Below are 25971 nucleotides of genomic sequence, written 5' to 3'. Positions count from 1 at the left end.
CTATACTCACATGATCCGAAGCATGCATGCAGCATGCATAATGACCATTTTGTAAAGATCCATTTGAGGATTTAACTGTGTGAACTTTGTTTATGCACTGTATTATAGTCAAGAGCTCAGGGGCAGGGAGCGCGAGATTTAAAGGGGCCGCGCACTGAATCGGCACATATTTAATGATGCCCCAAAATAGGCAGTTAAAAAAATTTATAAAAAAAAAAAATCTCTGGCTATCTATAGCTTGAATGTAACTCTACACCCTTGCTTCATTATTACCTGGTCCACTCGCTCAACTGTAGTAAAAGCTACACAATTGCAAGTGGAAATATTGGTTTAATTCAGCAAGAAACTTATTCAGAAGAAGAAGAGGAAGAGCAAATTATACAGGGTTGTCTACAAGTCGATGTATCAGAATTGTAACGAATTATGTATCGCTCTTTACAACGTCGGACACATAACAGTAATTGATATGATTAGCTTTTGGCTTGACTACATTATTAAACAGCTAATAATGTGTTGCTAATGTTACACAAACCATGTTCCCGTTCACCATCTCAGAGTCAGAGAGCTGCCTTCTAAAAATCAACAGTCTTTAATATTCCTCTGTATACGTCACATTGAAATTCATTTCCAGAAGTATAACAAAAGATAAAATATTATGACAAACGCTGAGGAATGAGAGAGTTTGTGAAATAGAGAATCCCAAAGGAGGATTTGAGACAGACAGTAAAGTGAATACCGTCTTGGATTGTTAGAAGTCAACATTTCGCCAATAGGTCCCTCGCCACATTGTGACCTTTCTGATATGTAAATCTGGGCTCAATCCATTGTCACTCTGACCCACTTCTCCTGCTCTTCAGAATGGGATGCACTTTACATTCAGTGAGCTTTTACACTGACGCATAGGTCAAAGAGGCTGCATTAGCTCACTGTAAATGCTGAAGTGTATGGAAACAGTGGACCAGATGGGCTGCCATCCTCTGAGGTTAATATCAATGCGATATAAAGTGCTCTAGTGCGGAATAGAGCTGGGACTCTTATTCAAAATCAGTTACATTTTAAAACGAATTATTTACATGACATTCATTTCTGTCAGCGGTTCTTGAACATGCATGTTTTATTGACGATACTATGGTTTTAAGTGAAAGGTAAGGAAACACTTTACAATACGGGTGCACTAATATGCATTCATTCATGCTTAACTAATGCACAGATAATCATGTGTTAATGTATGACTCATGAAGAACTAAACCATTAATTAATGATTACTGCATCAGCAACTAATAAAGAGTCTATATGATTAATAGATTAAGTAATATATGAATTGTTATTAATTAAATGTGTCATAATGTATTAATTCCTTAAAGGTGCCATAAAATTGACAATTGAATTTACCTTGGCATAGTTGAATAACAAGTTCAGTACATGGAAATGACATACAGTGAGTCTCAAACACCATTGTGTAAATTTGATTTGTTTAAAAGACCTCCGAAGATCAGGCAAATCTCAACATAACACCGACTGTTACGTAACAGTCAGGATCATTAATATGTACGCCCCCAATATTTGCATATGCCAGCCCATGTTCAAGGCTTTAGACAAGGGCAGCCAGTATTAATGTCTGGATCTGTGCACGGCTGAATCATCAGACTAGGTAAGCAAGCAAAGACAATAGCGAAAAATGGCAGATGGAGCAATAATAACTGACATGATCCATGATTACATGATATTTTTAGTGATATTTGTAAATTGTCTTTCTAAATGTTTCGTTAGCATGTTATGCTAATGTACTATTAAATGTGGTTAAAGTTACCATCGTTTATTACTGTATTCACGGAGACAAGAGCCGTCGCTATTTTTATTTTTAAACACTTGCAGTCTGTATAATACATAAACACAACTTCATTCTTTATAAATCTCTCCAACAGTGTAGCATTAGCCCCGTTAGCCACAGAGCATAGCCTCAAACTCGTTCAGAATCAAATGTAAACATCCAAATAAATAATGTTGATCTGATGCATGCATGCAGCATGCATGACAAACATTTTGTGAAGATCCATTTTGAGGGTTCTATTAGCTGTGTAAACTTTGTTTATGCACTGTATTAGAGTCGCGAGCTCAGGGGTGGGGAGCGCAAGGATTTAAAGGGGAAGCATCCTGAATCGGCGCATATTTAATGATGCCCCAAAATAGGCAGTTACAAAAATTAATAAAAAAAAATCTATGGTGTATTTTGAGCTGAAACTTCACAGACACATTCAGGGGACACCTTAGACTTATATTACATCTTGTGAAAAAGCATTCTAGGGCACCTTTAATAACATATTTTTTTAACTAATAGTGTACGTTAATGTGTTAATTACCACAATGGGTTGAAGCCATGTACTTCAACTTCCAGTTGTCTGCTTTAATTAATCATTAACTAATGTATCAATGTTGCATGTATATAATGTTGCAAATGTATCATTATGTTATGACTTTACTTGTTGAGGCACGTGACTAGTAATTAATTGTTAAGTAATATGTTAATGCATCAAAGTTAATGCATCAAAGATTTGTTAACACAAAATACAACTGATAATTGTTAGTTAACTCAGTTCCGTTAAATAATATTAACAAATACAACTTTTAATTGTAATATCGTATTAGTAAATGATACAATTAACATAAACTAAGATGAATAAATGCTTTAGAAGTATTTTTCATTGTTAGTTCTACTAATGTCAACAAATGGAACCTTATTGTGAAGTATTTCACAAAAAAGCATTAAAATATGATTCCAAAACAATGTTCATCAAAAGTACAGTCATTAGCATTTTTATGGAACCAGCATCATTAAATTGCTTATAATTCCCATACTTATATCTAAATTACAGGAATCATCTTGTTTTATTCATTGCATGTGCATAAGAAATGATATCAAGTACAGCCTTCATTCACCGAATTCATCATTCATTCATGTTATTGATGGTTAATAAATCCAGGGATTTTGCATTTGATTTGAAGAATTTCAAAATTTGATTTTGGCTGACATGTGTTCAACATCTGCCATATGTTAATGCAGAAACGTTTGGAAAATAAAAATAATATAGTTTATGGGAACTGCAACATGATGCCATTAAATCCAGATGCACTATAAAGGACATTTGAAGTGACAAGAGCCTTCTCGCCTCAGGTATCACAGCTGCCACCTCTCTCAAACAACGCATTCATTCAACTTAACCTAACAGTGTAATGCAACACACCTAGTGGACCACAACACACGTATAAAACAGGTCTTTCCATGCACTTTAAACGTGTTTGTACTGCTAAAACTTTGCATTTCTTGACTTAAAGCAATTAGTTCACTTCAGAATTAAAATTTCCTGATAAATCTAGCAAAACAATTGGTCATTTTCTATATATATACACTTTTTACCACAAATGCACATCTTGCACTGCTCCGCGATGCGCCACGCATTACGTAATCATGTTGGAAAGGCCACACATGACGTATAGGCGGAAGTACCGCAGTAGGGTGAAAATCTCCATCCCATGTTCGTCTGACGTCGTTGTTTTACCTTTTGAAGGCCGTTTGACTTAGTCTTTGCACGTTCGCTTTGTAAACACTTGCTCGGTACTTCCACCTACGTCATGCGTGACCTTTCCAACATGATTACGTAATGTGGCGTATTGCAGAGCTAGTGCAAGACAAGCATTTATGGTTAAAAGGTATATAAATTAAATTTTTTTTTAGAAAATGACAGATCATTTCGCAAAATAAGACCTTTATTCCTCGGCTGGGATCGTGTAGAGCCCTTTGAAGCTGCAATTTGGACCTTCAACCCTTTGGTAGCCATTGAAGTCCACTATATGGAGAAAAATCTTGGAAATGTTTTCCACAAAAACCGTAATTTCTTTTCGACTGAAGAAAGAAAGACATGAACATCTTGGATGGCATGGGGGTGAGTAAATTATCAGGAAATTTTAAATCTGAAATGAACTAATCCTTTAAAAGTAAAACATGCATTTTAAGATTTTTCATAAAAAGCACTTTAAAAGATTGACCTCACTTCTGTGATCCTTTCTCAAATGATTTAAGACATGAATCACTGGGTGACCAGGATTTTGCCAAGTAGGACACATATCTGGAACAGCAATTGACCCAACAGATTTTAGGGTTAGGGTTTTGATAATAGCTATGTTAGTTTGACACATGTGTTGTTCAGGACCAACAAATGTGATCAACAAATGTGCTGATTATCTAACTGTATCTGTACAAACACTGTTGATGACACTGGTGATGTGATGTAATTAGTTGCATCTGTGTTGTGGTGGTAGAGTTACTCTAGCATTCATTTGAAATGAACACTAATGTTGAAATGATTACGCTTTGAAAAGCAGAGTCAAATCTACATTCAGACAGAAGTGAAGCATAATGAAGTTTTCTATATCATTACAAATTGTAGCTTGTCGTGTTGATGCTTTTTAATGGTTTTATTTATAGTGTGTTAAGCTCTTGACCCTCTGAAAAGTATGTCATTTATTTTAATGAAACTCTGCAGCACTCATTGTATTGTACTACAATGTTTGAAAAAACTCTGTATATATGATTTGTATATTAAGAACAGACTTAATAAGAGGGTGGAACGCAACTGATCGATTATTTTAATGCTCTGCTGTCACGTTTTTAGACATTAAACCAAATGTACACCAAAATTCGAACCTCTTATTAGGTTGCGTTCTAATCGATGCACATTATGTGAACTTGATTCTGTATATAAGCAATCATGTTATACATTTAAGTGATTTGTGTTGTTGGCCAGTTAATGTAAGTTAATGAATACTGTCTAATATTGATCGCATGTAGCAGCTCAGGTTTTTTTGTCCATTTCTTGTCTTGATGATCATACTATTTTGAATTTTCCTGTGCTTCTCTGTATTTTCCCTGCTTTACTAACAGGAACCCATTCCAAAAAACAGGGCGAGGATTTATCCGATAACGACGGTGATGAAGATGAAGGTATTCTCTTTGGTGACGAAAGACAATTGCATGTCTTGGAATTTATTTATTTTTTTAAGCTTCTGTTTTCTGTACTTTGAATGCAGCCCTCCCTCTTGCACCTTTTTATCTTCTCTCATGGTCTAAAGAGTCATCTAAGTCCTTTGTGTGGCTGTGGAGGATGACAGTGTTGTGAATACATCAATACTTAACGTGTCAGGGAGATTTTTGAGAGGGAGAGTGAATTGCGTAGGTTGGTGCAGCGTGGCTTTGTATTTTTTCTTTCATCTGTTGTATATCAGAGGCTACAGATGCATAATTGTGTTGATTAGTGCGGTGACTCTCAACTGGTTTTGCTTCACGACCTAACATAGTATCAAAATTATTTATCGTACAAAAGTCAGAAAAACATCCTTAAAATCGGATATTGAAATCTATTTATACAACCATGAACAGCATAAGCCCAATAATATGCTAAATTATTAAGAGTTTGGATTCTAAATGTCTTTACACTTCATTCAATTCATTTAGGCTATTAATGTAATCTCATTAGTACTCATAGGTTTTGTACATGAAGCAGAATAACTGTTTGAAACATATGTTATTAATATACTGTATTGGCAGCATCTAAAATGTAATGCATTTACATATGTTTAATTCTGTTGAGTGTGATTTAATTCTTGTGCCGCATTCAACTTTTTCTGAAGGATTCCATGACACTAATTTATATACACTACCGGTCAAAAGTTTGAAAGCATTACTATTTTTAATGTCTCTTATGCTCATTAAGGCTGCATTTATTTCATAATAAATACAGAAAAAACAATAATATTGTGAAATATTATTACAATTTAAAATTATGGTTTTCTATTTTAATATACTTTAAAATATTATTTGTTTCTGTGATGCAAAGCTGAATTTTCAGTATCAGTATCCAGTGTTCAGTGATCCTTCAGCAATCATTCTAATATGATGATTTGATACTCAGTTATTATCAATGTTTGAAACATTTGTGTTGCTTAATATTTTTTTGGTACCTGTGATACTTTTTTCAGGATTCATTGATGAATAAAAGGTAAAAAAGAATAGCATTTATTCAAAATATAAATCTTTTCTAACAATATAAATCTTTACTATCACTTTTTATCAATTTAACACAGCCATGCTGAATAAAAGTATTAATTTCTTTCAAAAATAAAGAAAGAAAAAAAATTACTGACCCCAAACTTTTGAACAGTAGTGTATATTGTTACAAAAGATTTCTATTTTAAATAAATGCTGATATTTTTAAACTTTTTATTCATCAAAGAATCCTGAAAAAGTATCACAGGTTATAAAATAATATTAAGCAGCACAACTGTTTCCAACATTGATAATAAATCATCATATTAGAATGATTTCTGAAGGATCATGTGACACTGAAGACTGGAGTAATGACGCTGGTAGTGTAAATATATATATATATTTTTTTTGGTTTGACTATATATATATATATATATATATATATATATATATATATATATATATATATATATATATATATATATATATATATATATACATTATAATTATATATGTAATTAATACATCAATTTGTGAGTAAACTGTACATAACTTTACTTTTAGATGCTGTCAATACATCCATATGGTACATTCCAGCATATATCCAAACATACAAAAATGTATGTGTCGACGATACATATAAATACCAACAATACCTTCAATAATTCACAGCACAAAACACTTTGTGGTCGGCACAAAACATATATATCCTTGTCACAAGTAATCTTGTATCTAAAGTAGCCTGGGTCGTGTTGGCTTGCACCTTGCGTAGTTTTGTCCATAACTTTCAAGGATAAGGGCATGTTTGCAGCAGATGGTGTCAAAGTTGAAATTGTTTGAACCTTGAGAATTGTGTTACAGTGTTTGACCTGCATGCAACATAAAGCTGGCTATATCCATGATGATTGACGCCTCATTCCATTGAGTGTCATCTAGTCATGTAATAACTACTGTATAGTAGTTCAAGGCCACAATACAGTGCATAATACATCTTTTCATGAAGTGGTAATTGAAATATTTTCATTATAGTCTCAACGTTTGGATCCCATGTATACTCTGTCAGTCTGTGTTCAGCAACATGGAGGCACATATATGAGGCAAGCATGGGATATCACAACACAATTTTTAAAACAGGCGAATGGATTTAGATGAGGAGAGAGCGGCTGACAAGTTGTGGTAAGAGGATTAGCCATGGAGGAGGAAAAAGCATGCGCGCAAGAGAAGTTGCCAATCAGCAAGAGCATTGTTCAATTTCAGCATTTATCTTGGGATATTCTGGGCTCAGAGTGGATATCTGGCAAGATTAGAATAGGGAAAGTATTCTTCCCCAGTTACTGCAAAAGGCTTAAACCCCAGAACCTCAAAGCCTGTTATTGTTGTTCCTTTATGCTCCTAAACTGACAATAGATTTTATAGGTGAGGGACATGTTCAGTGCTGGAGTTATGGTCTAGTTGTACGCCCCTGCTGTGCCTTTGTTGGTTTAGACCAAGTTTGTGTCTGGCTGGGCACATTTACCGTGTTCAGGTGCTACAACAATACAGGTGAGATGGCTTCGCATTTGCCAATCTACTGTTGTACTTTACAGCAGTGTCTAAGGCTGAAATGGAAATTGAAGCAACTCATGTTTGAAGCGACTCAGTCAGGGGTATTAACAGCAGTGTTAATCGATATGCTTTCTTCAATACCAGTAGAGGCGAAGGCCTTGTAATGCACATGTCTTAGCCCTCCACATGTAGAGAAGCTTCCCTCGGGAGGATTTGGAGTTCCAATCCAAAGCGGTTGCATTACCTTTGCAATTGGCTGGTTCAGACAATCCAATTTCGGACTTGTGCAAATGTGGCGGCTCTCCATGAAAAATCCACTAGGCTCCAGCAGTCAAGCAGCATGTCCTTCCAGAGGCTTTTCCGCTTGGTCTGGAGGTTAGGTTTATGGCCATAGAGTCCCAGTGGGACGTGGATTCAGCTCTGGATTGAGATGTAGTCCACCGAGGTGTCCGTGATCTAGCCCAAGGCATGTTTTTGCATGAGGTGCCAATTACCTTGCATCAATGGCCTGCCTGTTTTTCCTTGACTCTGAATGGCCCAGGGATATGGCGTCAACAGTGACAATAGGGAACATGGCTTGTGAAGCATGCCAGAACATTAAAATAAAACAAGAATACAAAGCAGGCAAAAGTGGCAAATGAGCTGAAGGAGTTGCCCTAGATTGGAAGGTCGTGGTTGGTTAATAGTTGAGCCTCACTTCCTTGTTAAAGCATTTTGGTTATCTCCACTGAAGATATCAAATGTAAGAGCGCTACAAATGAGTTTTGACATTTGAACAGCGCCGGAATGATATTCCACTTGAGCCAACTATATATCAGTATGCCCCATTTGTCTAACAAGGCACGCAAGTCAAAGCAACAATACTCGGACTCAGAATCTACAATTGAGCTGCCAGTGCATATTTGTGTATTATTGTAGTAGTGATCATGGCACATTGTTCACCTTACAACCTCTACTCTTCTCTGGCTACATAGGATCATTGTGAATCTAGGCCATCCTTCCTAGGCAAACATTTCTAGACATCAACACCACACACTTAACCCTTTACCAGGTCAGCCAGGAGCCTTTAGGCAACTGTGTGAATCTTTCCATCTCTTTCTGCTCACTCTGACTGAATCCCAATTCATCTGCTTCTAGAATGCATGCTAGTAAGTCAATACATCGGTATTGGGACATCTGTGTCATAAAATAACACCTTGTTAACATGATAAATGCACATACCTTGCTATAGGTAAAAGTGTGTTTGGACGTACAGTATATTTCCAAAATCCATCTGAAACGGTTCACACATTCCAAGCAATTTGATGTGCTTTTATTCGGGATGCACCAATCCTAATCTGATTTACTGTATAGGATGGATACAATGTGACTTGGGATTCAGCCCAGATGTCTGTCTTTAGCATTGAAATAGACTGGGCCTATATGACATAATGTAACTAGCAAGCTGTTGGCATCATTTCTCAGCTGGTGGTCCTTATTTCAGTCATCAAGCTTGGCACAAACATACTGCAGTGCCTTTCATTCTGTAGAGCATCACTGGCAATTAAGTCAACCTCAGGTGCTGCAAAGCAAAGCTATAACACCTCCTACCAGTCTGTTTTTCATTAAGGTACACTGTTATGTTACTGGTACTTATGTAGGTGTATATTTAGGCACATGAAACTAATTGGTTATGTAGAACATGGCAGTAGTAATAAATTTTGCTTCCCACAGGAAGACATACCTTGTCTCTGCTGTCATAGTCTACCCACCACTGACAAATAGATGCACATAACCATTGGATTGGCTTGCTTATCCATGTGCCCTAATTGGGCAAAAGAGCACTTCACTCTTCCAGACGCCAGCACTCTTCCGATGGTGCCAGTGGCCAGGCCAGCTCCACATGCTGGGGTGTTAGGATGGATTTCACTCGGAAACACAGTTCGGTACCCACTGTCACACAGGATGGGTTAAATAAATGGCCAAACTGGGTGTATGCCTGGTTGTATAATTTTTGTGCCAGTAGTTCAAGGAACAGACTGCAGACATTTATGGCTTAAATGCATATGCTGGCTAATGAGTTGAAATAACTCACTAGCATCGCTTGTGTTACAGACATGAGTAATACTTCAAATTACTTGGAGAGGTGTAATAATTGTTTTCCAAGAGATTGAATTTATGATAGACAGCGATTTACGAAGATAATACATTTGTTTCAAAAAACAAACAAACAAAAAAAGCTAAAAATATACTGAAGGCCTGTTCAAACCAAGACGAATATTTGGTACAAAAAAAATCATCCAATAAACATTAATGGCTGTTCGGACCAACACGAACATTCGCATACTACCAATGCGCTTTTTTACGGCGAGTTGTTCTAATCTCTTTACCATTGCACTGCAAATAAAACTGGCCAACCAATAAGATTTGCCCTTTCGTTCACATGCTCAGAGCTGCTGCTGTTATATAAAACACATGTACATAAAACGATAGTGAATAGCAGAGGAAGAATGCAAAACTGGCTGTCTTGTCATTGTACTCATGTATTTGGTATTGTTTGATAAACACCATAGTGCAGGGGTCGCCAACCACTGTCATAGTGAATACAATAATCTGAATGGCTGTTTGAAAATATGTAAATACTGTTTCACTTCCTATGTTGTCTCGGACAAGAAACAGTAAGTTATGTAGCACTGTTGCCTCACAGCAAGAAGGTCCCAGTTCAAGTCCCGTCTGAGCTAGTCTCGCATAGCCAGACCTTCAGACTGTCGGCAGAAGGTCTGGACTCTATCGCAGCTTTCATTGGCCAAAGACCACCCAAGAGGACATTTGACTGACATATAACCCAACCAATCACAGTTCGTTTTGTTCCGCGTCATGTTTAAGGGCGTGAAGATGTAAAGTCGATGTCCCTACAGTAACAGACTGGCGTGCATCTAATAAATTATTCATTCAAGATCGTTGTGCAAGTTTACTGCAACAATGAAGCCACGAACTTCACATACTTTTGAAAATAAAGCGTTTAGTTGATCCTGGAAAGCGCTCTTTGTCACAGTTATAAACACGATGGCATCTTCTTCCACGAGGGGGTTTTGAGTCACAGCATTTGTTTCCAGGCGGACTGTTAAAAAACGCGACACACACGTCTCTGTAGAATTCAATGCTGTAGAATTTAACCAACCAGATGACGACTGAAAATCCTGAATTGTTTCCAGTTAAGTGTGCCATATGCATTAGACGTTCAGCCAATGGTCCGTGGGAGTGACGTCTGAGGCTGAGACTACGTCTGAGCCAAGAGGCCTTTCTGTATGGAGTTTGAATGTTCTTTGGGTGCTCCGGTTTCCCCCACAATCCAAACACATGCAATGTAGGTGAATTGGAGACAATAAATTGCCCATAGGTGTGTGTGAGCCCCAACCCATGTAATTGGGGCGACCTACCCTGGAAAAAATATCATTGCCAAGAAAATTCATGGACAGTCTCTCATGTATGTTGAGAGATGGCTCATAGAATCACCAAGAGTCGGATACGACTGAAATGGTAAATGAATGATGATAAGCGCCACCTACTGTCAGAGAGTGAAATTTCCTCTTCATTCTGTCTCTCTGCCATTTTTGAAATTTTGTGCCGAACATTCGTGTTGGCGAGAGCAGGCCTTTACACTCTTGAGGGTGAACTCTTTTGACCTGGGCTATTAAGCATCCTAGACACCCTAGCAGTTTCTTCATAATGCAAATGAGAGTATGGTCTTTTCTCTCTTTTTCTTTCTTTCTTTTTTTTTTTTTTGCATAATTATAAGCTCTTTGCAGGTGTGAGTGTGTGTAGTAGTGATTTTGGTTAGTAGTGTGTGAGGTGTCTGATGGTGGTGCAGTGGGTTTCATAGGAAACCGTCTACACCCTCAACCCCAGCACCCCCCCCCACCCCCCCCCCCACCCCCCTCTCGGTCTCTACCTCCTCCTCATTCATTGCTAGAGCCTGGACTTCAAAGAGCACATCAAACCACCTGTCTCTGTGTTAGTACCATTATATTTAATGCACAAACACGTCAGCCCATCCTCAAGATCTTACCTTCTTCAAAGGTCACTCGTCCCCATCTGGATTAAGGGTGAACCATTGAAATCAAAGTCTACGAACTGCCACATGCACCTTTTGCATTTCACTTTGGACAACATGTGTTTTTAAAACTTGTATTAAAAACAAATCTATTAACTCTTGTGGTGCAAACACCGCAGTATCGCCATAACCCACATACCAATATGCAGACTTTCTTACTATACTGTTTGCGAAAAGCAGTATGTGAAATGAGTAATATGCAATATTTATAAAATAGTAGGCATTAAATACCCGGAAGACATCTGGGCTGCGTTTAAGTCCAATTTTTTTATGCCCCTCTCTCGCTAAATTAACTCCGTCTCATTCACTCAAATGTACGTCATTGCTTATGTTGCCATTATGTGCCCACTACTGGTGGAACCCTTGCAATGTGTTTAAATGGAACACCTTTGATCACCTGGAATCCGCAATGGAGCTGATTTATTATTTATAAAAAATTACACAAACGAAAATAATAACTATACAATAAACTAGAACAGTCAGCTTATAGTAGCTACAAGTATTATGTGATTAAATGTCAAAATAACTCCAATATCATACAGTAGAGTTGTATGGGGTGGGGGTAAATTAAGTGCGCCCTGCATTGTGGTCTATGGATCTGCCTGAAGTGCACATATTGAGTAGACTCGCTCCATCGGTCAAAATCGAGGGGTTGAGGTTCTGTCCAAATAAACTTCCCTCGTCCACTTGACAAAGTTTAACGGACTTCAAAATGGCGGCAGGGATTCCACCGAGGAGAAGTGCTTAGGGAAATTCGCGAGCGTATTTCTAAAGGTGGAGTTAATCGCAGCCTCTGAATGCCAGTGAAGCAACGTGACTGATGTCATAGGTCACATGACATTGCCAGCATTCAGGATGTAGTATGTTGTTGTGTTAAGGTGCATTCACGCCATATCGTAATTACTATAACTACAAGATTCTGGCTCGTAAAAAGTGTCAATGTCCACGTAGAGCTCGTAATCACAATTTATAAGCTGGGAGTTTTCTGAAAGCTCCCACCTGTAGGGGAAAGTGGGGTGAGTTGTGCCAGTTTTTACTCAAAGTGACTTTAAAGTGAGGCCATGGCAGTAATGCCTTCAACTTAAGAATGTACATATATTTCAGGATGTGGTGCATGCCTGAGAACAATCACTTTGGATCTGAAATAAATTGTTTCAGAAATATAGCTTTTGGGAAAAAAGTGGTCTCGTGGCACAACTTGCCCCTGGTGCGAGGTAAGTTGTGCCTTTGGGGAGAATACGTAGGGGTAATTTGTGCCAGTCATTTCTGAACATTTTAATGTTATGAACTGTAATGCTATATGAAATCAAGACAAATTCAATACAAAATTACTCATTTAAGGTTTATTTAGATATTGTCACCCTATTAAACTGTTGGAATAGGCTAAGTCATATTTTGTAGTTTTTGGGAAAACACAAAAAACTTAAATACACAATATATGATATTTGTGAATCATTTCAGGCAAAAAGGCTTTGGCAATAGATGCCTGTTGACATACATAGAACGCTGTCTGTCAATTATAAGAATAACATAAGAATATGCCATGTTACAAATTATTATGCAAGTTACATATCAGTAAGATTTCAGTAGAATAAACATTCAGATTTTAGTTTTTCCTAAGAAAATGTTTGTTTGTTTATTTATCCATGTCTTATAACTGGTATCAATCTCAGACAAAATAATTTGCCAGGTCTATGGAAACCCTACTTAGAGGTTGTTCCACATTATTAAGCAAGTCACAGTTTTCATGCAAAATGGGGAGGAAGAAAGATCTTTCTGAAGATGAAAATACCTGTTTGCTGCTAAACACTGGCTTTTTTTTATAGCTGCCCATTTAATACAATTAATTTTTTTTGACAGGAACTTTCATTAATAAGCCTTTATCTGACCGAGTTCTGCTGTGCTCTAAATCACTCACAAATCTTATGATAATTCGATAATCTCCATTCAGTTTTCACACAATATTAGTTGTTTTCATGCCTTTTGCACCATATTGGACCATTTCATGCTTTTCATCTTCAGAAATTGCGTTTTATAAGTGTGTGGCATGATGGGTTTTGGTCTAAAATCAAGAATGTCACATAGTTTAACTGCTAAAATGTACAATTACAAATTAATAATATGTTGAAAATAATCATACGTGGGGATGAGTTGTGCCACTGGCACAACTTAACCCAGGCCCTCTGGCACAAATCACCCCGGACCCACAAGTTTGAAAAACTAGCATGATCAGCAGTTAAGAGCTAACATCATGCTAACTGTATAGACTCATTGTGTAGCCTGCTAAAGCACTAAAACATGTGTGAAATGTTTTCAAACTTATCTATAATTGTTCAGACACTACAATCAAAAAACCTTGATCATAGAAATTTTACTTTGAAAGTGAAAAAACAGTTTTTTTAGCTAAAATGTGCTTTCCTCTCATGCCATGTGTCTCTCTTCTTTGGAGGATGAGTAAAATGGATGGCTTTTCAAAATAATGTGGTCACATGACCAATTTCTTCTATGGTTTTCCAGAAACAATGGGTGGAACTACTTCCCCCCTGGCACAAATCACCCCACTCTCCCTTACCATGTGGCGTTGATCGTGGTGCCATAGAAACGCATAATTCCCAGTCGAGGACGTGAACAGCTCTAAATATAACAATGTGTTGTCATCTCAAGATTTCGGTAATTACGCGGTGGCGTGAATACAGCATTACACACAATTTATGCTTAATAGAACATACTTTTTAACGGTTGCAAAGTTCTTCATCAAACTATAGCCTACTGTACTCTGACAGTATGCGATTTCAGACACAGCAATAGACTTTGGGGTGGACTGCAAAACTCCAAGTGGCCACCTAGCAATGACCCAGAATACCTTAGCAACTTCATAGCAATATGCTAACAACATTAGCATTGTGGTAGCAAGATTTGAAAGAGCAAACACCACACACACATAAGTGTCTAGGTTGCTTCAGACAGGGTAAAAAGGCTGCATGTTTATGTATTATGTATTTTCCTGCAGAGTCCGAGCCATGCTCACTTTTTTTCCCCTTAATAGCTTCAAAGATATTCAGTTTGACCTGGAAATGTCGATCTTCAACATTTATGTTATCTGTGATGAGCTCAGCGGTGGGGTCTAAAGTCGAAACCTCGGCTCGGGAGCTCATACAATGCTCACAATAAAAATGTTTGACAGTTTCCATGTTTTACAGCGCCAGTGCAAGTCTGGGCCACTTATCAGTGCTCACGCTGTCCAGTTCCTCTAGAGTGACAGGCCGTTGAGAGGTGGCCCGTCGAGAATTTTGAAAGGTTCACAGATAGCTTGACGCGTCCTCCTCCTGAGCTTTACAGACATTCTGAGCATTGCCACCCAGGTCTGACATCCACCATATTTTAACACCCTAATCACAACTCTGATGGAGATGCAGAAGACTTTGTGAAGAAGGTTAAGTGTTGTTTCATTTTTAAGGAAGCAGGGGTCTTCACCTTCTTTAGTTCACTTGGAGATGATTGATGGAGGTTATATAAAGGATGCATGAGCCCCGCTGCTTTTGAAGATGAAACGTATGCATTTGTTTGTGAGTCTGTGTGTGTGTGTAATAGCAAATGAATCATGTTTCCATGTCAAAGAACATATCAGCCATTATTGTACATTCATGAAGCTGACATTTTGGTTAATGTTCTATAGTTTTACACCTCCTGTTTATTCAAATGATGTGTTTGTGAAATGCAAGTGTCTTTTCAATGCATTTTAACCAATATTTCTCTTCTTTTTCCTCAGGATATGACTTTTGAAGGACTAACTTGATTTTGATTTTGACATTATATATGAATTTTTGGTAGAGAAGAGATCAGTTAGCAGAGTATTATGTTTTTTTATGGTACATCATACCAACATGATGTGAATCAACAAAAGAGGTTACTGATAACATTGACATGACTAATCTTTGTATTGGTTTTCTAATTGAATTTTTCATTCTATATCTCATCCTGTGCATCCCTTGTGCAGGAAGTCTTGTGCATTTTTTCTCTCTCTCACCCTCTTTTTGCCACTCCATACATTGTCTTTCTTCCGTACAATAAGTGTCAACAGAGAATTGTCATTTCAAAGCAGTGTCTTATCATACTTCTCTCAGATACCAGATAAATCTTTAAACGTAACCGTAAATGTTTCAGCTGGTGGATCTGAAATGGAAAAAATTCTATACAAATCAGTTCTCGCTTGTTCTATCAGATCAGGAGCGTAACGTGTGAATGCATTCTTACCGTGTTAAAGGAGACATTAAGCAGACAGTGGCTCAGTGATTGCAAATCACATTGGTGTTTTGCACAAAAAAGCAAGTCGTAATTTGCTGTGACCACATACATGCAAATAAGCGCATATTTAATAGGAGGGGTTGAATGTGAACGGGGGCAAATGCACTGGAGTGGTGTTTGCGATTAGGCTTTCTCAAAGATTCTGAATTTTGATCTGCTGTAGCCATGGCAACCTTTAATACAATACAGCATTTTGAGTCTCAGCCCAGCAGGCTTGTGTCTCTTTCATCTCAGTAGAGAGACAGTTTTGTCAGCTTATGTTCTTTTTTTCTCTTTTATATTATGTAATTAATATATAATGATATTATAATATAAAAAAATAATGATTGATTGATAAATGTCTGCATAATAAATGCTGATTTATTTTAAAGGAATAGTTTGGGCAAAATTGAAAAAAAATATTTACTCATCCTCATGTTCTTCTAAACCTCTATTGGTCTTTCGTTCAGGAAACACAAAAGGAGATCTTGAAATAGAATGTCCAAGCTTCTGTTTTCCATATAACAAAAGTGAATGGTGGTTTGTACTGTCAAGCTACAAAAACGAGCCCATACAACTTGTGCACTATGTCTTCTGAAGTCATACAGACTTCAGGAATAGTCGTTTTAATTTACTTTTAAAATGAAAGAAATTTTTTGAGGTTATGTTATAAGAGAACCAATAGCATTTGGTGTCAACGATGCCATGTTTTTACCTGAATTCCAGTGGAGGGGAATATTTTTAGTGAATAATGGCATTAGGTTCTGGCCTTGTAATGTAGCGCTTATGTATTTGCCTCCGAGGAGGCAAAGGAGGCAGTGCCGTGTCTCTCATGCCTCCCCCAATTGACTTGTTATAGACCCCCTAAAAGCATGTGGTGGGTTTATGCAGCCTTCACGTGCTCTCGGAATTATCTTAAATATGAGTTTCCTTGGTAAAAATTACAGATGAACGCCCTCCCATTTCAAACCTTGAATGCGAGTAGCTCGTAATCACGCCTTCAGAAGTGGGAATTATCAATTTTTCCAATAGCACCTGAAGGCAGCATTAGTGGGGGGTAATTGAGAATGAATGGGGGAAAGTCATGTGAGAGAAGGCAATTCCTCCATCGCACTATGATTGGATGTGATTGGTTATAATTGGCTATGATTGGTTCACGCGATAAATCCCGCCTATTTTTTCGTGCATGTTCCGCATTCGCAAATCATGCTGCCTTCACAAGCTCTCGGAATTAATAGGCTTTTTCGAGAAACTACGCTAGCCTGCCACTGGCTGGCAAGATCTACCTTTCCTAAGCTTTCCGTAGTGTGCTGAACCAACGTCATTCATGGCAGACCACATGGTTTTTGCGATAATTGTAGCCGAAAAAGTGGATGCGATTAAAATAAGAATATATATTTACTAGATAGTGTAATCTTACTTTTTGTTAATGCTTTGTGTGTTTTGTTTGAATATCAGATATTCAATATAAGGTTTGGTTAAATACAGGAACATCTCCAAGAACAAACACTTAACACCCGTCGTCCTTATCATCGCAGAATCTGACCAATGAGAATAAAGTGTGTCGTTATTAAGGCTTTCGCTGCCGATTTTGAGCAACTGCAGCACCTGACCTAGGAGGCTGGTCTCGTTATGCTCTCGTGGTACTTTGATGGCACATGTGATCGTAAGGCGGCTGCAAATTTTCAGACAAATTTTCTAATCAGAATGCGTTGCTTTTGTCAGGCGGCAGCCGATCTTTGCCGTGCCACATGAAGTCGAACAAGATTATTGTAAATATGAGTTTCCTAGTTAAAAATTGCACATGAATGCCCTCCCATTTGAATGCGATGAGCTCATAATGACGACTTCAGAAGTGGGAATTATCAAATTTCCAATAGCACGTGAAGGCAGCATTAAAGGGTTAGTTCACCCAAAAATGAAAATAATGTCAATAATTACTCACCCTTATGCCGTTCCACACCTGTAAGACCTTTGTTAATCTTCGGAACGCAAATTAAGATATTTTTGTTGAAATCGATGGCTCAGTGAGGCCTGCATAATGACATTTCCTCTCTCAAGATCCATTAATGTACTAAAAACATATTTAAATCAATTCATGTGAGTACAGTGGTTCAATATTAATATTATAAAGCGACGAGAATATTTTTGGTGCGCCAAAAAAACAAAATAACGACTTACGGATATAGTGATGGCCGATTTCAAAACACTGCTTCATGAAGCTTCGGAGCATTATGAATCTTTTATGTTGAATCAGCAGTTCGGAGCGCCAAAGTCATGTGATTTCAGCAGTTTGGCGGTTTGACACGCGATCCGAATCATGATTCGACACAAAAGATTCATAGCGCTCTGAAAGAGTGTTTCGAAATCGGCCATCACTGTATAAGCCGTTAGCACCAAAAATGTTCTCGTCGCTTTATACTATTAATATCGAACCACTGTACTCACATGAACTGATTTAAATATGTTTTTTAGTACATTAATGGATCTTGAGAGAGGAAATGTCATTGTTGGCTATGCAGGCCTCACTGAGCCATCGGATTTCAACAAAAATATCTTAATTTGTGTTCTGAAGATGAACGAAGGTCTTACGGATGTGGAACGGTATGAAGGTGAATAATAAATGACATTATTTTCATTTTTGGGTGAACTAACCCTTTAAGTTGTGTTCAAGCCATGTCGTAATTTCCGCAATTATGTGATTTCCACTTGTAAGAAGCATTCATGTCCTCGTAATTACAGCTTGTAAGATTTCTATGAGCTCCTATTTGCACCATGTGACCGCTGTGCCACCTGACCGCTGCAGATTCATTTATGCGTTGATAGTGGTGCCATAGAAATTCATAATTCCCAGTCCAAGGACGCGAACAGCTCCAAATGTAACGTCACGTGTTGTCATCTCGAGAGTACTGTAATTATAACATGGTGTGAACGCAGCATGAGTCTGAATGAACAAAAAGAAGGCGTTAATGGGAAGACTAATTAAAAAGTAAGTAAACAGCTCATCCACTTAGATATCACCGCCTTATGTTACATCAAAATCAAACTTGAAATGGCCTGAAAGCATGATGATTGTGTGGGGGTTTTTTTTGTGAGCAATCAGCTTGGTGAAATTAAAGATACATCTTTGTGTCTTTGACGAGCGTTTACCGAGCAATGGCGAGCATGATGACTGATGATCTGAAAATATGTTAACGATTAAAGAAGGACAGCTGATCATCAGTTTACAAATAAAGTATATTGTTTACATTGTTACTGCCTTTAGTTATTATTTTGGAATAAATGTAAAAATGCTTGACTTGATGAGATTGATACTTGGTTTTAATAAATAGAACATTAATTACATAGTTAATGTAAAAATACAAAATAGAATTGTATTTGGTTTCTTTTTTCAAATATTTATTTAATGTTTGTTTATTTAACCAAATGTGAATTAAGTGTAACTGGGACATGAATTTACATTTGATTTATTAAAAAAAAAAAAAAAACTGTGAGGGCTTTGCCTCCTCATTTCGGAACACCACTGCACGCCACTATTTATGTATGCACTACATTTATGGTGCTTTTGGAGCTTGGCAGCATAAAACAGCATTCACTTTTGCCTAAGATGATGTTGCATTTCACGGAAGTAAAACAATAATATGGGGTCGGAACAATCATTTTAAATTTTGGCTGAACTATTCCTTCAGTGAGCTCTCCGTAATTTTGGCCCCCCCAATTGCTTCCCATTTTTAAACCCTTCCGTGCCTGCGTGCCGCAGCAGTGAAGTCTAACAAGGCCATTAAATTTGCGATGAGCTCATCATTTAGGCCACTAAAGCGTGTTAGAGCCGCCTGCAATAGCCAGTTAGGTTCTGACCTTCCATATGGCTTCATCTGTTCATATCTGTTTTGCGCATACTGTTCATTACGAGAGACAAATGACTCGGCTGATATGAGATGCATCTCGAAATGTAATTGAGCTGGTGGCTGGTATCTGGGAGGACTGTGAGACGCATTGCTGTGTTGAATCTTGCTCTGACGGGGCAGTGGGGGAGTGAGAGTTTAATGGTGGCCACTCTTGCAGACATACGAGACACTGGAGCCAAACCTGTGATGGTGTACATTCATGGCGGATCGTATATGGAGGGCACCGGGAACATGATTGACGGAAGTGTGCTGGCCAGTTACGGGAACGTCATCGTCATTACGCTCAACTTTCGAGTCGGCGTCCTAGGTAAGCACTTTTTTTGTTGTTACATAACTTTCCAGGAGCAGCCATATTGGAAAAATAGTACCGAGAATGACAACTCCAAGCATATGGGCGCCTGTTGTTCTGTGTTTATTATTAAGACTGCTATTATGTTTACTTGAATATGCTGAATGCTGCTTACTGTATCAGCAAATGCAAAACACCAAAGCAAGAGATTATGTTGATTTGATGAATCAGTGGTATAAACTCTTGCCAAAGTTCGATCAGTTTGGCTATCCTTTTTTTTTTTTTTTTTTTTTTTTTTTTTGGCTTGCAGTGTTGTGTTGATTACTTGTTAAAATATGTGCAGACAAATGTTCAGTCATTCATTTATGCTTTTAAATTTGGCACATAAACACAATAAATGATATTTCAGAGTAATGGTCATTCAGATTGTCCGTCATGGTGTTCTCTCCGACATTTACAATTCTTTGCAGCCTTTAGCCACTGCCTGCAATGTGATATGCCACTGTTTACTGACGTCTTGCTCCCAGGAACAATACAAGTCGACACCACTGTGACTAAAAGTTTGCTAAGAAGTATATCCTACTAAAGCAAGGCAGTATTTGACTAGAACCCTGGTGTGAAATATAATAATTACTTGCACTCGTCACTTCAACATTTTTTTTTCTCCAGCCAGGTTGCATTTGGTATATTTTTTTTACAAATGATGTTTTGCTAATGGTACAATCTCTACAGGTTGTGCAAGGAATGATGGCAGCACTATGAACTTTGCATTCCCCCTTTATTAAAACACAGGACACCCCTCATTTGCATAGTGATAGCTGCTGCAAATGTAATTGAAATTCAGAGCAGACCGAATAATTCCAGGGAAGAAAAATAAATAAATAATAAGATATTAATATAATAAAAAATGAGCCTCCTTTTAATTATGCAGCTTAAAGGTATGAAGAGAGAATTATACAGTATGTAAAAGATTCCTCATTTACCTTGTGGCTATTCTGACTTATGAATCCTCCATGAACATGGCTGTATGTAGGTTACAGGGGTTTGATGTAAAATTCATGCATTTATGCATGCATGTGCCTTATTTGAGGATCACATAAAAAGCACTCTAGAATGAAAATAGCACTTGAGATGTGAATGAATACAGCCTGGAAATTTGCAACACAATAACAACAATCTGTGCACTGTACAGTCTTTATTTCGAGCACTGTTTAATAAGTCTCGCTAGAGTTTTATCATCTCGCTGCAGCGTTTCCACCTGTCCTGTGGATGTGATAATTATTGCTTCTAAGTGTGGACCCTGTCTCTCCAGGGGCCCTATTTGGAGACTTTCGCATGTGAACTCCACACCATGTAGATGGCTGAGAACTCATTACAGGTTTAATATTTAATTACAAATGCCAGATCACCGGCGAGTCTTTCCTGCTGTTGGAGTCCTGCGGATGCTGCGTCTGGCTCTTTGTGACTGATGGGTATGTGAATATTGTGGCACTCAGATTTGATCAGACACAGAGTTTGGTCAGAGACAATTTGTTTATAGAAATCCTGTCTCGTTGAGCCTCGACTTCATGGTGTGCATGCGTGAGTGTGGATAAGGCCGGGCTTTCTGGGACCCTTTAATGGCGTGTAATGACTCCTAGTCAGGGGGGAGTATCTTGTATCACTGCTCTTTACAAATATAATTACTCACTGGCTCTCCAGAGCATGTCAAATTCCTTTCCTTGTGGAGAAGACTTAATTACTGTTTCCAGATGCATTAAATATTAACAATGGCCACCTCTCTTTTAAAATCCATGGACCTTTGCCCTTTATCGTGGTAAGCCGGCAGAGCAGTTGCCAAATGTGATTTAGAAAAGATTTGAAATAATACTCGAGCTATGAAAAATATGGAATAAATCACCAGCACTTGGATTTCGGTTTGGTTGAGAAACCAAATATAATATTTATTATTATTATTATTATTTTGCAGCATATAGATATGATTTTAAAGCAGTATATTATGGCTGTTTAAGAAAGTGTTTTTCTTTTCCCAGAGCTCATAGCTCAAGGAAACATGAATGTTTGATTGCATTCCATTACATTTGCCGTTCTTTCTGACTCAAATCCACATTATACAATTTACATTTCTATGAACATCATCAGTATGGTTGTGCATATAGATTAAACGTCCATCTGCACCGAACAGTATGCATTCGTTCGCTGTTATGGGAGTCTAATTAAAAACATGTACGTGGCACAAGAAAAACGATTTCCATGCATGGATCTTCTGTGACTGGCTGGCACTGCCACATTGCAAATCAAATTCAGAAATTAACAATTCAGTCTTCTGCTCTTTGTTCATCATATGATATTAGGTATTGGTGCATTGATTTTCTACGTCACTGACAACTGTCTGTTACTGCAAATGGTTTCCGATTAGATGCTATGAAACCTTCTTAGCATTCAGAGTAAAATGTTGCATGTTCAGCTGTGATGTGAAATTAAATGTCACATGAATACCTAAAAAGCTGTAGCAAAATCCCCTGGCAAATATACGTTTCATCTAGGTCGAGAGCTTGAGATGCATTTCATGTAAAGAGGGAAATACAGCAGCGAAAGTGGCTGGGTCTTTCTTAGGATATTGTGCAATTTGTTCCTGAATGTCTCTGGAATTTTTTTTAAATAATTTTATTTTAAATGGTTATTGCTGAAGTAAGAAAATGTATTTCCCCACCTCAGGTGCAAAGAATGTGGCCATAACCACCATCTAAATATTCAGATTAGTGGACATCTAATATGAACCCAAACCCTAAAGCTTCCTATCACTTTCAAAACAAACACACATACAGGTTTGGTTTGCTATCAAAGTGAGGACATTCCATAGATGCAATGGTTTTTATACTGTACAAACTGTACATTTTATCCCCCTACACTACCCCTACCCCTAAAGGCAGGAACACACCAAGCCGACGGTCGGCCATCGGGCAGTTTTTGTTCATCGGCCGACTAAGTTTTCTCAGTGTGTCCCACACCGTCAGCTGAAGTTGGTCCTTGTTGGCTTTTTTTCGTCCGATTTGACATGTTGAATCGGCGTCGGAGCTCGTCGGTCAGTCGGGCCATCTGATCATTCTGATTGGCTGTTCAGCTACTGCCACCTGCTGGTATGAAAAGGCATTTCATTACGCAGGCGCAGAACAGACGTGCTACTTGGCCGTCAAGCGTCGGTTTGGTGTATCAGGGCAACTTTAGACCCAGACGCTGCCGACGTGAGCTAACCCCACATTCTGCTTTCGTTGGCACTAGTTCGTCTGTGTCGGCTTGGTGTGTTCCTGCCTTAAACCTACCCATAACAGAAAACATTCTGCATTTTTACATTTTTAATAAAACATTGTTTAGTATGTTTTTAAAGCTATTTTGAATATGAGGACTCATGAAATGTCCTCATATTTCATGTTTACGTCATAATACCAGTGTAATACCCATGTCATTATACAAATTTGTGTCCTCATAAATCACAAAATCACACACACACACACACACACACACACACACATATACATATATATATATATATATACACATACACCAATCATACATCAGTCATTAACATTATGACCACCTTCCTAATATTGTGTTGGTCCCCATTTTCCTGCCAAAACAGCCCTGACCTGTTGAGGCATGGACTCCAGTAGACCCCTGAAGGTGTGCTGTGGTATCTGGGACCAAGATGTTAGCAGCAGATCCTTTAAGTACTGTAAGTTGCGAGGTGGGCCTCCATGGATCGGACTTGTTTGTTCAGCACATCCGATGCTCGATTGCATTGAGATCTGGGGAATTTGGAGTCCACGTCAACACCTCAAACTCGTTGTTGTGCTCCTCAAACCATTCCTGAACCATTTTTGCTTTGTGGCAGGGTGCATTATCCTGCTGAAAGAGGCCCCAGCCACCAGAGAATACTGTTTCCATGAAAGGGTGTACATGGTCTGCAACAATGCTTAGGTAGGTGGTATGTGTCAAAGTAACATCCACTTGAATGGCAGGACCCAAGTTTTCCCAGCAGAACGTTGCCCAAAGTATCACACTGCCTCCACCGGCTTGCCTTCTTCCCATAGTGCATCCTGGTGCCACGTGTTCCCCAGGTAAGCGATGCACATGCACCATCCACGTGATCTAAAAGAAAACTTGATTAATCAAACCAGGCCACCTTCTTCCATTGCTCCGTGTTCCAGTTCTGATGCTCACGTGCCCACTGTTGCCGCTTTCGGCGGTGGACAGGGGTCAGCATGGGCACCCTGACTGGTCTACAGCTATGCAGCCCCATACGCAACAAACTGCGATGCAAACTGTGTATTCTGACACCTTTCTATCAGAACCAGAACTTGAGCAATTTGAGCTACAGTAGCTCATCTGTTGGATCGGACCACACAGACCAGCTTTCTCTCCCCATCAATGAACCTTGGCCGCCCATGACCCTGTTGCCGGTTCACCACTGTTACTTCCTTGGACCACTGTTGATAGATACTGACCACTGCAGACCAGGAACACCCCATGAGAGTTGCAGTTTTGGAGATGCTCTGATCCAGTAGTCTAGCCATCACAATTTGGCCCTTGTCAAATTCTCTCAAATCCTTAACACTTGCCCATTTTTCCTACTTCTAACACATCAACTTTGAGGACAAAATCCTTACAGGTGCCGTGATATATACATATAAACACATATAAACACAGACACACAACATTACTGTGCTGAAAATGCAATGCAGAGGGCAAATAATGGCTATAAGCAGTCTTAACTAGCAAATGTCATTGCACCACACCACATTATTATTTTCAGTTAGTATTTTTGTACTGCCAAAAATGTTTTAAAGTAACGATCACTTCTTATCACTTGATGATTTTTTTTTTGTTTCTCCCCATAATTAAAAATTAAGCTTGGTTGAGGCTTGTATGAATGAAATAGTGCATATGTTTCCTTTTGAAAGTATGAAATATGCTGCCGTGCAGAGAAACCTCAGTTTGAACCATCAAAAAAGAACATGTGATAATGGAACCATTATTTTCAAAGAGGGAAATTGCAAAAGACAAACTCTTTGTATGTTTACTGTAACTTTTGATCAATTTAATGAAAAATAGAAGTATTAATTTAAAAAAATAAATCTTACTGACCCCAAAATATATCACCAAAGCTGTTTATTTGATCAAAAAAATACAGTAAAAACAGTAAAATTGTGAAATATTATAAAATCTGAATATAATTGTTTTCTTTGTGAATATATTGTAAAATGTCATTTATTCCTGCGACCAAACTGAATTTTCAGCATCATTACTCCAGTCTTCAGTGTCACTTGATCCTTCAGAAATTATTCTAATATGATGATTTAATGCTCGAGAAACATTACTGATTATAATCATTGTTGAAAATAGTTGGGCTGCTTCATATTTTTGATAATTTTTTTTTTCAGGATTTATTTTTATAGAACACCTTTTATTTTAATATTTTTTTGTAATTATGTAGAAGTCTTTATTGTCACTTTTCAATCAATTTAATGCATCCATGCCGAATAAAAATATTAATTAAAGAAAAAAAATGTAATGACCTGAAAAAAAATGGTATACTGTATATCAATTCATGGGGACTCAAATGGTACCATTTTCTGAGAATCACTCCTCTATAAAGTTTTGTACATTCTGACACATTTTTGAAGCAAAGCGATAAGATTAAAATTGTGACAAATGTTTTATTCATATGTGCTGAAAAGCAAGAGTGATGAGGGGAGAGATTCAAAAGACATTTTTCTGTGAAACAAAGTCTGTGTGCTCAGAGAGACAGACA

At 38.0% G+C, this 25971-nt stretch overlaps 1 protein-coding gene across 3 annotated transcripts in view; it reads left to right on the top strand.

The window, feature by feature from the left end:
- Window positions 1-25971, top strand: part of nlgn3a (neuroligin 3a) — a 275946-nt gene that overhangs the window by 98819 nt on the left and 151156 nt on the right. For 2 of the 3 annotated variants that reach the window (XM_048175657.1, XM_048175656.1), the window contains 2 exons: window positions 4940-4999; window positions 20028-20177. In XM_048175657.1, coding sequence (XP_048031614.1) covers window positions 4940-4999; window positions 20028-20177 — 210 coding nt within the window. The remainder of the gene's footprint in view (window positions 1-4939; window positions 5000-20027; window positions 20178-25971) is intronic. The other variant, XM_048175658.1, reaches the window with a different exon arrangement.

The sequence above is a fragment of the Megalobrama amblycephala genome, linkage group LG23 (assembly GCF_018812025.1).
Source record: "Megalobrama amblycephala isolate DHTTF-2021 linkage group LG23, ASM1881202v1, whole genome shotgun sequence".
Lineage (NCBI taxonomy): Eukaryota > Metazoa > Chordata > Actinopteri > Cypriniformes > Xenocyprididae > Megalobrama > Megalobrama amblycephala.
This window is presented reverse-complemented; position numbering and strand designations above follow the sequence as displayed.